This window comes from Cottoperca gobio, chromosome 3, assembly GCF_900634415.1.
Source record: "Cottoperca gobio chromosome 3, fCotGob3.1, whole genome shotgun sequence".
NCBI lineage: Eukaryota > Metazoa > Chordata > Actinopteri > Perciformes > Bovichtidae > Cottoperca > Cottoperca gobio.
In genome coordinates, this window is record NC_041357.1 from 16,176,095 (window position 1) to 16,191,668 (window position 15,574).

Here is a 15,574-nt window from a genome sequence, read left to right on the forward strand (position 1 = left end):
ATGTTGTGATTTGATTTTTTACTGGCTTGTTTTATTTTCCAGGCGCTTCAGATCCACCTTCAACCCTCCAGGAGTCCCCCACCAGGTTCCCACCCAAACGACCAAAGTCCAAGTCTAAGAACCCCTCTGCGAAGGAAAATGATATAAAGAACAAAACTGGTATGAAAGCAAGGCAAAAAGATTGTCTGGAGAATATGTACAGGTGTAGCATTTCCACTCATATAATCTTTACAATCTTTACAATTAAGGAACCATAATTCTATTTTTGCATGTTTTAGCCTGATAACTAAAACATATATTCCTAAAGGATAAGGCTGTAGTTTGACTATAAAAAACTATAGTTTGTTGGTTTGGCACTCAGCACTCTACGCCCATTGGTTGCTACTGAAGATGTAAATCTTTACAAACAGGTCACAAATATATACAATAAAATAAGAATATATATATATAGTGATCTAAAATAATGTGGCGAAACATGTCACCCAGTGCAACCGTGTGGTCCATTAACGTGTTTAATAGATTATGGACAACAATGGAGCTCCAAGTGTGCAGAGGCTTTGGCCACCCAGACAATACTTTATACTTCATGGGAGTTGTTGACAAAAAGTAGAATATGACAAGAATTATTCTTTAGCTTTACTGATGAACTTTACTGATTACCTCTTTCATTCATTTAATACATTCAACAATGTTTTAAAGTCTTCAGCTCACAAAATACAAACTGTTCCAAATCCTTACTACAGATACATTCTAACTAAGCAGGTTTTAAGTCTGTAGCGTGTTAACACTGGACAACTGATTAACTGATGTATCCTACACTCAAACCAGACTGCATGAAGACTAAATACGTTTGATAGAGCTGATGATGGACACTATTCTCCAACCATACAATTCACAAAAGCAAATGGAGGAACAGCTCTTGGGGAAAAATACATTTTGATGTGTATTTGTGACGTTTAATTGTCTTTCAAAAGCTTCAGTTTGATTAAAACAACATCACAGATATTGTTCAATTTCTTGTTAGTATAAAATGCTAAAGTATGTTGTTGTTTTTTGTATACTAAAGGCTAAACAGTATACTACTGATTTAGTTTATTAATGAGACATTTGGTACAGTTTTACTGTTTCCATATTCCAACTTGTACCAAAACCTCCCCTGATCATGACTCACTAGTCCCTCCAGAGAAATGCAACAGGCTAAAGATTAGAGCTGAGGTACCCAGCTTGCTTTGCCCGGGGGCTAAATGACAGAGCTCAGCCAGTCGCAGGCCGCAACCCCGCACAGGTCAGATGCACACAGGGGCGTTTCTAACATTTGAGGACAGTTGGGGCTTAGCCCGGAGCTCTGTTGGGTGGATGGAGGATCCTTTTTACAAACTAGCTCGACAAATCTATTTTAATGCTTTTTATGCACTCTGGCATCTTTACATTAAAAGTACAAACATACATTTCACATCGTGAATCAATTTATTTTCATTGTGAATTTGAAAATGGTCGGTAAATTGACTATCACTGGATTAGAGCATATTTTTCGGTGTCCAGTTAACACATACTGATCATGCCTTATCAGGGCTCAAACTGAGTGAAATTTTTTTAAATCTCTGTGTCGAATCTCATCTCAGTCTCCATCTCTCATGACAGACTCGGACTCAGAAGCAGGACAAACAAACCCCGGTGGTGGCGGTGGCTCTGAGCCAGGACTGCTCATGTGGGTCGTCTCTGGTGTTGTGATCCTACTTCTTGTCATCATCATTTTGCTGGTCGTGCTGTGGAGGCGCCGTAACCGTCACCATCACCGTGTCCCAGATAGCCAGCAGTCTGCCTCCGTGTCCCTCAACACTTTAGCCGTGGCAAAGCGGGACAGCATCAGCAGTGACAACAACGGCTCGGACCGCAGCGATGTTGTCTTTCCTATGCGAGCTTCTGAAAACATGATCTGTCGTCATTATGAGCGTGTGAGTGGCGACTACGGGCCCCCTGTGTACATAGTTCAGGAGATAATGCCCCAGAGTCCCACCAACATGTACTACAAGGTTTAATGTTTGCTGCTCTAATGCCAGTTTTTGGCTGGTGATCCTAAACTGTCTCGGACAGACAGCACTTCCATTGCTTTAGTTTTAAAGTTTGTTGTGGGTATGAAGAAATGTCACATGTTGGATCACACATACATCTGAGAGCTGTATTGCACGGACCACATACTTTTTCTTGTTTGTGTGTCACAAGTGCAGAAGATGCTGTTGAACTATTTTGTTTTCTTGATATAGTGAAGAGAGACAATCAGAGAGGAACTTGTTGTGAGGTGGGAGGTAACTAAGTAGCCAACTGTACAACTTTGAGTTGCTTTTTGTCTTTTTAATTTCAGAGGAAATGTTGTGTTTATTACTGCTATAGTTTGCAGATTAAGATTTTGAATACAAAATATATGATTAGTTTATAAAATATGTTGCATTTTTATTGATTAAACTACCCCACAGTATGTAAAGTACTTACATTAGCGCCACCTTGGACAAATACAATGATCAGTAATAATAATACAATGACATAATATATATATACTATATATATATATATATATAGTATATATATATATAGTATAATGCTCATATGGACCCTTTTTCTGGGTACTTTTGATACTTTAAGTACATTTTGCTAATAATGTTTGATTACAAAGCATATGAAGAACTTTAAGTATATGATGTATTGTAAGAAATTAATCCACCCAACATTATATAATATGTGAGCAAGCAATTAGTCAATTATTTGGTTACTTAAAATCAGTTGTCATCTGGCAAGAAGAGCCACCAGACGACAGAGCAGCTTCTTCTCTCCGGCTGTGAGACTCATCAACTCATCCTCCACACGCCAACATAATGTGTTGTTTTTCTTATGTAGCATAAAGGGACTACAACTGCATTTGGTTGTGCAACCCTGTGTTGTACAATGACAATAAATTAACCTTTAATCTTGAAATAATCAGCAACAGTTTTGATAACTGATTAATTGTTGAAGAACATTTCATGGTTTCAGCTTCTTAAATGTGATGATTTGCTCTTTTTCTTTTGTCTTAAATGACAGTAAACAGAATCATTGTAGGGTTTGAACTTTTGGTTGGACAAAACAAGACATTTGAAGATGCCACTTATATTCACTGGGTAACTGAGTGATATATAAACTGCATTTATCAATATTTTCTTACATTTTACAAACCAAACAATAAATTGATTGATCAACAAAATAACAAGTAGCTTAATCCACAATGAAATAATAGTTTTTTGAGTTTAGTAGTTTGAAAAACATTATTTTAACACAAAAGTACATTTTTATGATAACTTTTACTTTTGAATTCAGAACTTTTACTTGTAATGGAGTATTTTTAAAGTGTAGTACTTTTACTTAAGTAAAGGATCTGAGGACTTCCTCCACCACAGGTTTGTTTATGTTTTTATTATTCAAGATGAAATATGCTATCCCTCAGTGCCACTTCACATGGCAACTTCATTCATACAGTAAAAATCTGAGTATGGATTTATCGTGCATTTCAAAACACTAAATGTGAGAGCACTTGAATATATATATTTTTTAACTGAATTGTGTAAACTTTGTTTTAAATGCCGTCCAGTGAAATCAATCTTTCTGTTCCAGGCTGCTTTCATTCCTAGAATATTGCGTCACCTTCTGTTTAAACAGAATAATCTTTAAACAGTGTTCAATAAACAACCAGGGGATCGTGTTCTTAAAAAATACTCAACATGGAAAGATTGATTTTACTTGGTAAAGGTGTGATAGTAAAAATACAAAGAAACTGGACAACAACTTGTTAGTAGCCTTTTCTTCAGTGTCTGTTTTCTCTTCTTGCTTTCTAAAACCAACAAGAGCAACAGTAAAAGTGATGGACTCACAGGCAGTAAATGAAAATAAAATAATGGAAAAAGTCTGAGTCAGAGTAGACTGCGGATAAATCACAGCTTTCTTCTGGGTTACAAAATGACTAAGCGGCAGAGTGCGTGATAATTTCAATCTATAGTAGCATCAGCACCGTTAGTTGCATATCTAGTGTGTGAAGACCATCATAGTCCCATTTAGGCATTTAAATATATTTAAAGGACTTTGGCACGTGCTGGTTGAAGTGAAACTAACTTTAAACTCAAAACCTTTTTTTCTGAATGATTTTGGTTGGGTGAAAGCTGTTCAGAGGAGCATGTCTCGTCTTTACCTAATGGTGCTCATGGGATAGTGACTGTCATTCTGCAGTGAACAGCACCGTGATGAGTTTTTCGCCATGTCTTATTAAGTTGAATGGACAAAAAAAGACACAAGATACAAAAACCCTATGCTTAATATCTCTGTTTTGTTTTTTTAACCCCTCACTCATGTAGATGTTAGCAGTGTCATCTATGCAGTTCAACAAATGTGTGTAATCTGCCTGCAATCAAACTATCTGTAAAGGTAATGAAAATCTTTTTTTTTTTCCAAACATAAAAACACTCAGTATTTAATTGTCTCATAGTGTCTCCTGTGGTTCTGTGCACGGCATCCATGGGTAAACATGTTTCATGCTCCTTCAGCCACATCATGCCGCACATTTTCAACCTGTCAGCTTCCATGAGCTTCCTCTCCACCAGGGACACTGTTGCCTCAGAAAGCCAGACTGGAGGATCTTCAGGACATGTGCTCTGTGCATCAAACAAGGAAACGGCTCAGCTAACATTAAACAGAAAACATAAGTAAATAGTTTTTTCTTAACACATAATTTGTGGGAGAACATTGTAAGGCAATATGTTTGACATATGCAAAATAAATACAGTCATTGAAGCCAAGATGATAGAAAAATAAAAACAAGCTAAAAATAGAATAAGATATACAATACAAGTAAAAGTTACAGTGCAGTGTAATGAATAATAAATAATGAATTGATTTAATAAAAGGAAGCGGCAAACAGAAAAAGTCTTCATCCTTGATTTAAAAGAAGTGAAAGTTGCAGCAGACCTGCAGTTTTCTGGGAGTTTGTTCCTGACATGTGGTGCATAACAATTGAACGCTGCTTCTCTAATGTTTGGTTTTGACTCTCAGAAAGCAGACCTGACCCAGACGACCTGAGAGGTCTGGTTGGTTCATAATGAAGCAGCAGATCAGGAAATGTATTATGGCCCTAAATCATTCAGTGCTTTATAAACCAGCAGTAGAGTTTTGAAATCAATTCTTTGACATACAGGAAGTTAGTATAAGACCTTATAAGTGGAGTGATGGGATCCACTTGTAGTGGACAATACACTACTTTTCTTTTTGGCCTGTCATCTGCAGCTCTTTATTATATAAGCTTATAATAAAGAGCTGCACATGTCAGGCGTGGATAGCCTCATTCTTAACCTGAAGCAAAATGCAATTTTCCCTCAGGAAAGCAATGTATTTAAAATATCTGAGGGAAGAATTAGAAAATGTGTCAAAGATAACTTCATTACAACTTTCTATATTTGGCTTCTTTAATAGACCAACGTGTCTCTGCCAATTCAAACCACTCTGGATGTTTTCAATGGGGAAACACATCCTGAAGAGCTATACTCTAACAAACCACGCTGCAATGTTATGTTTGATCCCTTTATGGTGCCATACTAAACTGAATATCTTTGTGTTTGGGACTGGGACTGACAAAACAAGACATTAAAGACATCACCTTGGACTTTGAGAGACTAGGATGGACATTTGTCACTATTTTCTGACATTTTATAGATCCAACAATTTGTTGCTTAAATGAGAAAATAATTGGCAAATGAATCAATAATGAAAATAATAGTTAGTCGCGGCACTACTCCGCATGGCTCTAGTGTCTTGCTACATTGTGAAAAAACAATATAACACAAATGAGCTTCTGACTCCGAAACATTGCAGAGCATGTTCGTTGTCTGTGTGCATGTGTGTGTGTCCTCCCGCCCCCTCGCTTGAAGTGATCCTTGCTCTTGTGAGATGTTTTTGTCCAAGTCGAAGCTTCACAGCTGAATGGGCTGTGGTCGGTCGAGGTGAGTTCAGTTGACCTCGGGGTCACGCTGAGACAATGGTGGCCGGGCGTCTATAGGAAGAACAAAACAGAGACCCCCAGGCTCATGGCCCCTGTTGTGGGAGGAGCTTGGATATGGCAGGCCATTTCGGGAAAAAAGAGGCAGAAGTGTTGCAGCATGATGCATCAGACGGGATGTTTTGGATTTCATGTACAACTTGAATACCACAAGTGCGACCAGCTCTGTGTTTTAAGTTGCCCATTTGACCTGCGAAGTCTTTTCTCTGCTCCGTTTAACTGCAGAAATAAAATGATTTCATGCCTACATGAGGTGCTGTGTTGTCCATATGTATGACTGCTTTTTCTATATCTTTGCCTCAAATAATATAAACTATCACATGGAAAATGTCCTAAAATTCTTTTGCAACTGATATAAACATAAATCTTTAACTGCCATGTGTGCAGAGAGCACAGTGCTTTAAGAGGAGGGGGAGGTCTTGTAAGGAGGGCTGGAAGCTTTTATCTGACCCCATGGGACGATTGGAAGTCTACAACCTCACTGCATCCACCCACCCCCCACCTCACTTCCATATGCAGAGGAACTAGCCCCACCGCTAGCTTTGTGTGGGGGGTTGGGGGTCATGACTGAGTGCCTCGACTCCCACCGTGTGCCCAGAGATGTTGGAGAAGAAGAACAGATACTCTGGTATCAGGGTTGAAGCTCAAATCACACACACCTTTTTGTTGAAGTGGACTTGCACCGTCCCTGTTTGAGGACAACCAAGTGTTACGGCAACATGCAGAAAAGAGAGCTTTCACAGTTAATTATTGACTTTCTGTTTTATCGATCTGTAGCTGGAAACACACACTTCCATCTCCTCTCAGAAACTCAAGAGTTGCATAAAATGTAGTCTTTTTTCAGCTCCAGGGATGGGGAAGTTGTGGTGAGTGCTTCCTCTCTACAGTTGAAAAGCAATCATGTCTTTACAGTATTTAGTTTGCTAGTTCCCTCTGCTGGACGACTACCATACTGTATCACTCATTCAGTATGTTTGTGACAATTCATTCAGGACATATTTAAACAAATAATAATAACATCTCTGAAAGTCAGAAGCAGATTGTATGCTCCTCAAACAGCACATCTGTATCGTAACTCACATGCTCAACACAACACATCACTAATAACAATGACTTGTTGTCATTACAATGCTTTGTATTGAAAGGTAAAAACCCCTGATTGCATTTCATCAAACCTCCATTATACTCTTAACTACCCAAGGGTTGCATTTAATGGAGGGAAAGGTGGTAATGAATTTGAAAGGGATCATCTCCTTGTTTCTTTGTTATTAAACTCCAATGAAAATGGACCTGAGTGTTCTTAAAAAAAACACTTGTTTTATTATTTATTTAACTGTATTTACATCTTTGTGTTGTGAACAAAAACATAATTGGAAGGATTTGTTTGACTTGTTCTTAAAACTGCAGGGGAGACTCATAGACCGAAAGCTTACAGTGGGGGAAGAAGTACCCTTTACAAAGAAAAGGTAAAAGTACCAAGACAACAATGTGAATTGGAGAACTTTTCCAACTCAGATTTCTGAAATAAGGATTTTATATTGTATTTTATAAGCTTATTATGTTTTTTTAATGTGAAATCTTAATAAAAAAAGTAAATACATGCTGTCAGATAAATGTAGTGGAATAAAAAGGGTCATGTTTCACTCAGAAATGTAGTGAAGTAGAAGTTCAAAGTAAAGAAAAGTAAGAGAACCTCAAAATTGTACTTAAGTACCGTACTTCAGTAAATCTTCTGTTACTCTCACTAGTAGCTGTATATCCGACTGAGAATGGTGTATAAATAAAGGTGATTTAGGTTTGCCATTTCAGTTATACATATTATTCGTTTTAAGTTTTAAGAAAGTGACTTAATTCAATTTTGTAAAACCATCTTTAAGATTTTTATAATCTTTTTTAGAACTCATAATGAATAGCTGTAACTCGTATTGATCAAAAATGCAAATTCAAACTTAAAAACAAAACTCTGAAATGTAGGAACTTATATTCAATAAAAATAAATGATAAAGAATGCAGCAAAACATCTGAAATCAGATTTGACTTTTTAACAAGATGCAGAAAACGTGTTGAATTGTTGAGTCTGGGCCCTACATCCTGTCTGAGGGCCTGAGTTTGTTGTAGTACTTGACTGCTCTTCTGTTGTGGTTTTAAGGTTTCTGCCTTTTAGTTGTGATGTCTCCACAAAATCCAGACATTTCGTTTTGAATCAGTGAAGAACTAAGACCAAGGCATGAGGATATTGTGAGCTCGCTGTGGGCATGAAATGTGACATATATAATTTCTATTTTCAGAGTGGAACTGAAAAATAAGACAGAATTGTATTTCTTTATTTTATTACTACAATATGTCACACTGCACAAACCATATATCGGTAGTTTAAACCATGTGTGTTTTTGTAAAAAAAAGATACTTGTGTATTTTGCCTCGAACTACTTTGAAAACAAAATGCATAAACTATTACAAACATGTCACACAGTGTTTAACTAACCTAAAACAATTGTTTAAAAACGTTTACAAAACGTATTTATCCGTTTCCTTTTTATACATATTTGCTCCTTAGATTATTATTATTATTATCTTCATTATTTCAGTAACAAATGTTGCTTTGATTCAGTTGTTAAAACTGTATCAACACTTTTTTGTGGGTTTTCTGTTGAAGAGTAATTAAGTAACTCGAAACAGCTCATTTAGATTCCAATAATGGGAGCTTAATGAATTCACAGATTTTTAACAATGAAAATGTTTAATTAGATTAGTTTGTGAATGAAACAAACGTCATGTTTACAAGATATCAATATACAAGAGTATAACTGACTAATCATTTTTTTCATAGTGTCTTTAAGGGTGGCCTGGATTACAATTTCCAACAAAACCTGTAAAACCTTTTTGATTTCTGAATTACAATATCATTTTTTTTTTGTATGGCGAAACAATTAAACACATGTATATTTGAGCTACAGGTCGATATATGTGAAAACAACAACCTGCAACAGCAACAGGTTAATTAGTCGTTTTATTTTTTAATTAAACTAATATGCAGGTTTGCATAAAATGTGGTCAATATATATTAGTTTTTCAACTCGGCGCAATTATAAGTAAAAACCATGGTTTAAGATATATTGGCATTATAATGAATAATATGTATAAATGTATGTAGCCTATATCTGAGCAGCATGATTTATATTGATATATAGATATGCTTAGTATGTGTGTATATTATATATTATTTTATATTAAAGGGTGTTGAAATCCAGTGATCCCTGCCTGTTTCCCTTCGCCTTCCTCGGGAGAGGTGGAGGATGTTTGGTGGAGATGTGAGTCGGAAGTACCGTAGTTTATGTATGCTAATAGGGAGAGTTGGGGGTTGTAGCTAGATATTTACGTTCAGTGGGAGCCGCCCTTCATTCACCCACATGGTTACCAACTGGTCGCCTTCGCGCCACTTTCCTATCCCCGCAATCATTTTTAACCAGCCTATCTGTGCTATATATTGTCTCACGATGGGCTCGGATTTCACTTTATGTTTCGTTGTTGTGCGCTGGTAGAAAAGTTTCCGAAATAGTTGCGTATTTATTTCTCTCTTTTGTCGGTAAGAGACTACACGGCAGCCCAAGCAAGTGAGCGAAGATGGTGGATTTCGGATGGTGAGTGTCTGTCGAGCGCATGTTTATCGGCAAGGAAGTCGTAAATTTGGGTTGTTTATCTCTGTTTTGCTGCATGAAATCTCATAACGATGTGTTTTACACCTGTTTTAATGTGTCTTAACAGCATGCTGATGGGGGATATGCAAATATTAAAACATAAATGATGTGCTGGCGATGAAAACAGTGTAACGTGAGGCGCATGGCAGCCCCCTCTGCTCCACCATTGAGGGAATGAGGGAGATTTGAAAAGCTGTCCGGAGCTTTCTCCGCTGAGCTTTAGCAACTAGTTGAAAAAAATACAGCCTCCCTATAACTGCACCGGAGTTTGTGTAAACATGCTAGTCCGATATTTGTAAAGTAAGTTTGTAAATATGGTTAATTTGTTGCTCAGTCTCGAGTGCAGTGGTGTGTGAGTTAAAGTGCCCCCCAGAACAAAGCAGCAGCACATGGGGCAGTTTTAGGCCGCGCGTTTTAGCTTAGCTATCTTAGCCTAGCTGAATAAACTGAACACAGTTGTATCGTTGGATAAGCACACGCATAACAGTACACATGATGGGTATCATATTAGGATAAAGCTAGGAACAGATAATTTAAGCCAATCCACCGGGACAGATGGTGTATTTTCAGACGTGTGTTCGTTTGTTGTTGGTTAAAGGCTAACCAGTGTCGTCAAACTCCTTAATTGTATTAGCTTGCGAATCCCCTCCAAAACGAGCCAACTGTTTACCAGTAAATACCCCCAAACTGTAGTGTCCAAGTGGTAGTTTGTGTAACTGTTGTAACGTTAACATTGTTTGCCATGTTTTCATCAAGCTAACATGTTAGCTCGCAGCAAGCACGGCTGCTGTTTGCTGCGGACGGTGGCCGTGTTTTCTGGGAGGTCCGAAACCACACGCCATGGTGTTTCCTCCAAATAAACAACATGCAACTGCACTGCACGGTGTGCAATACTAAATTGGCGTTTAGCTTGATTGGTTTAAAGACATTTAAGCTAAGGTTGGCGCACTTCGAGGCGCCATGTTAAAGGCGGTGGGGGAGGGGTGAACAACACAGTTTGCCTGCGCAGGCGCTCCCGTGTCGCAGGGAACGCGGGCCGCAGGCTGCGCTCATTCATGTTTTCAGTGACCTCGTGCTGCTGCGATAAATCATAACATCTCGTATCATAACAACCAACTCGTGTAATCATCGACTAACCAGTGATTGTGATGCACGTTAATGAAGGAGCGAATTGCGTATTTCTACGTTTTTAGAATGATTTAATTACAGGAAATTGGTTAAAAGTGCGCACACCAACATTCCTAATGTAACATGTTGAATTTACAAAAAAGACATGTATTCATTGTCATAATCAGCTGTGTTGTCTTTTTCATTTTCAGATCAACCATGAAGTCCTGGGCCCCAAACCTGATTGCAACCTGGAGCAGTGTGACCATCTTTCCCATGATGCTGTAATCAGTCCGTGTATTGTCAAAGTGCTTACAGTGCAGGTAGTACTATGTAATACCTACTGCAGTGGAGGCACTTAGAGCAATACCCTGACACTGATGTGCAGATTCTTTTGATGTTACCTGTCATGTGAAGTACTGTCTTTGTGCTAAGGTGCATCTAGTGCAGATAGTGAAATAGACTAGCACCTACTGCCCTAAGTGCTCCTTCTGGCATAAGGGGCTGTGATATGCGCCACCAGACCATTTTTAATTTCCAATTGGGCTCAAATATCTTGCAGTTCTCTGCTAGTTTTGCATAGTTGCACTACAAGAATAGATGAGTTGTGCAAATCTATGCAAAACTGATGGTGGCCTGCTTGCTCTCCACCGGTTTTAGATTTTTGGTTTTGGGGGTGTCACATCAAACACAATCTGTTTGCATAATACACATGTAACGCTTTAAAAACCACGAGTATTTGCCATCTCATCAAGTGACTCGGTTTCAGCAGTGCTAAAGTGCTTATAGTGCAGGTAGTGTCTTTCTCCTATCTACTGCAATGTAAGCACTTGAAGTACTTCTAACTGCATCCTTCTCAAGCTCTGATGTTTTCTAGTCATGGAAGATATGTTAATCATCACTTGGCAAGTTTTGCTGGTTTGCATTCAGCTTTATCTGATGTTTGCTGTGCAAATCCATGCAAAACTGACTAGGTTGATGAACTATGTTCTGCGACATGGGATTGATCTTCACGATTGTATTTTTCCTGGCATGGTGGGTATTTGCACATGCGTGGATGTGTATGGCGTTTTAAATATTTGGAGATGTCCCTTCCTGTACAGGTAGGGATCAGTAGCAATGCTGTGTACCTGGCGGTATTGCACTTGTCCCGGCCTGTATAGGAACGAGGAGATGGATCCCGACCGGAATGATTGATTGAAAACTGCTGCATTCAACTACATGTCGTGTAATGTTTTGTCTGTATGAAATCCATGTAATTATCTATTGGGATGCGTTTTAAAATTGGTGTAATGTTACTTGAAATATATTAAATTGTACTTTTCTCTGAATGCTTTATTGTGCAAATCTCACAATTAATGGGTTACAGATGTTTAGCACTAATCCTAACAGTTCTGCCCTCCCCAAAGTTCACATACAACTCGGATAGATTTCAATTGAACGATTTTGCAAGGTTTAAAAAAAAAGAAGAAAAAAAACGATCAAGATATTGTCACCTTTGTAATGCTGCCTTGAGACACTTCGTTGAAACACAGTGAAAAATGGAACTTTGGGTGTTAAATTATGTTTTGGGCCACTAACGCCATTTTATGGCAAATAACTTTTGATTCTCTGAAACAATTTGCCAATATTATACTAAAAAGAAGGGTTGCGTTGAACCACTTCTCCACCACATTAAATGAATCATTGGGTTTACATCCAGTACAGTTGAGCAGCAGTGATGTAGTCTGCAATGGACACCAGATATTTAAAATCATCACTCACCAGCCTCACTTTCAAGCGCAGTACTGGTTATACTAAGGGGGAAATGATTGGAGTTTGAAATTCAAACAGGATATGGCCATACTAATTATGAAATTACCTTTAAAGTACAAATATATTTTCGTCTTAGTTTGATGTAGTTTTTTCTATCATGTTAGAAATCACAATAGGGACCCCACAAGTTATACTACAATGTATAAAGGCTAATCAAATCCATCAAAATGTACTAACTTTTGAAAATGGTTGGAATTTACTGAGAAGAAAAGTTTCACAGTTAAGACCAAGTGAAAATAAAACTTTTACTTTGCAATTTAAACATTTTAATTAAACATGGGCGTGTCATTAAAATTCATAACTTGTTTCAGTTCAATTAGATGGTTGTCATTAAGCAAAGAATGTAATTGAAAGGTAATCTTAGTTTTCAACATGAGAACTATTCACGTTTTCCAGTCAGATGTCACTAAATTGACTTAGATTTTTGAATAAAGGACAAATAATTATTCGTTTTTTGTGACGCAACCATGAATACATGAAACGGGATCAGCCATAATTTCTGCTCTGAAGTTAATTCAAGTTTTCAAATGAATTTCATCTCTATAGGCTACGTACCGGTAGTTAATACATGATGAATTGTTATAAAAATAAATCATTGCGTCTTAAATCAAAGTCAGGGCCATTCCACTAGATGGCGCTGTCAGACCGCCGCTCAGCTGCACATCCAGCCGCGGCGTGCAGGTAACGTTACGGTACCGCCTCTGCTGTAGGTCCAGCCAACTTGGACAACATGCTGCTTTCAAACAGACTCGTCACACCGCTGCAACTTTCTCTCCGTGTGTCTGTATTGAAATGATTTTCTGGAGCGTTTCCTCGACACAAACACAGACGCCACAAGGTCGACGCTGAATCCTGAAACCTGAGATGTGGACGGGACTCACCTGAGCCGACTGAAGGTTCTGAAGAAACCATAACTTCCAAACAAGCCTCTTTTTCTGTGGAGTATTAACCCTGGATTTCATTAAAATGGGTGTGCTTTGGACGAACTGCGTTTTCTTCCTGACGTGTTGCTCTGGATTAGGGTTTGGGAGCCCAAACAGATGTGATGAAGTGCGGAAAGTTTTCCAACTCAGACAAATTGGACCAAATCAATTATTGCCTTTAAGCCCCAGACCAGGTATGTTGGAGTTCAGCATGAGCAGCTGAGTGTGTTTCTGTCTGCTTTATTGTTATTTCCCCCTGCAGTTAAATTCTCCATACAAATTATTTCACATTTATTTTGATTATTTGCACATTTTCTTCATTTACATCTTCATAGCAACCAAAGCACAAACAATGCCAAACACTGATTGAAAGAAATAGAGACGTAATTTAACACCATATTACCTTCTGGTTGAGCTCACTATCTGCGCTGTCATTTTCTGGCTATTGAAGTACTCTTTGTAGTTACAAAACACCTTTTAAAACACATTTTAGAGGCGCGTGTGCAGTCATGATAATAGTGTAGGCAGGAGAGCTTCAAGCGGTTTAAAGTGCACCTTTTTTGTGTGACGTATAAATCAAGTATTTTGATGAAATACTGTATGTGTGTCTTAAATTACTACAAGAATGAAACGCACAAAGTTATTTTAGAGTATAATCTTTGGACTCATATCTACTTTACTTTATATTCAGCAGTTTGCCAGGTTCATAATAAATGTTGAAATATTTCAAATACTCTGGATGCTGAGCAAAAACAAGGCTTGGAGATGGATTGTTATGCCTATGAAAGGTATCACTTGTTGTTTACTTCACTGTTTTGTATGAGCTAATATAAAATATGCTGTTTTAATCTGAAACTAGGAACTAAAACTGAGATTACTGGTTGGTTGTGACAAAAGTAGATAAGTGGCTTGCAGGGATAAACGGGAATTATTTTGTGTAAACTAGGCCTCACTTAACTTTCTGAACACCACCCATAATGCAATTGCACATGATACTTCTCTACAAGATTTAGGAGGGGATTATGGGTGTGGATATTTCATGTGGGCTGTCATTGACTGGACGGCTTGCTGCTGCTTTTCTCTTGGAAAAGTAAATCTTAATGGTGTTGACTACCATCCTGCCACAAACTGCTCCCTACAAACTTCACCACTCCTTTCCTCTGCTGCTGTGAGGAAACTGATTTCATTGGCAGAAAACCCTCAAATACCTCCTAAACCTCTAACTAACCCTTATAATGCCATCACCACTCCTGCCCTTTAAATGAGCCTGTGTGGATCTAAATCTCTGTGCTGTTTCTTAACCGAAGAGTATTTTCTCTGAGATAAATTGTGTGTGTGGGTGCCTCCTGTAGTAGCGACGATAAGCTCCTGATTCAGTAACCTTGTAAAAACACTTGCTACTGTTTATAGTTGCAGCTCCTCTGACCTTTCTGGCAACCTCACATGCATCCTCCAGGTCCAAATGCATCTTGACATTAGAAAGATGTAAATTGTTTCCGTGATGCATTCAGATTAAGGCGCTGAAATGCACGTGATAGTGTAATGGGAGATAGCGAGAAGTATAATCGATCCTAGAGCATTATTGTAGAAGTTATGTATAATTTAGTGTTGCCAAGAGGGAGCTGTTACGTTGTTTTCTAATAAGAAGTGCCAAACAGCCTTCAGTTTAGGTCAGAACACAGTAAGTCACCTCGGCCAACAAAAGCTGCTTTTTGTGGAAATAGTTCTGGGAAGCATTTAGGTTAAAAAAAGAAAAAAAAAAGAAGCAAGACCTGGGGCTCTTTCAAGTTGTCTTATCTGGGAGAGTTTAAATTCCTCCACGTGTGCCATCGCCTGCTCTGCTCCCTCCTCACTTGTCTTGAACTGATAGCGTCTCTGGAAACAGCTCTGCACACTCTGCCTAGGCATGTCAGAGAGGCATTTGCAGAGTTTTGGGTCTCTTTTTTAAGATGTTTTGATTG

General features: G+C 38.2%; 2 protein-coding genes across 2 annotated transcripts in view; both read left to right on the top strand.

Annotated features, from left to right (window-relative positions):
* Positions 1–2,039, top strand: part of LOC115004855 (ephrin-B2a-like) — a 6,775-nt gene extending 4,736 nt beyond the window's left edge. Inside the window, exons 4-5 of the mRNA XM_029426573.1 lie at positions 43–159; positions 1,642–2,039. Coding sequence (XP_029282433.1) covers positions 43–159; positions 1,642–2,039 — 515 coding nt within the window. The remainder of the gene's footprint in view (positions 1–42; positions 160–1,641) is intronic.
* An 11,282-nt stretch (positions 2,040–13,321) lies between these two features.
* gpc5a (glypican 5a) overlaps positions 13,322–15,574 on the top strand; it is a 110,831-nt gene continuing 108,578 nt past the window's right edge. The window contains exon 1 of the mRNA XM_029454366.1: positions 13,322–13,807. Coding sequence (XP_029310226.1) covers positions 13,657–13,807 — 151 coding nt within the window. The 5' untranslated portion in view covers positions 13,322–13,656. The remainder of the gene's footprint in view (positions 13,808–15,574) is intronic.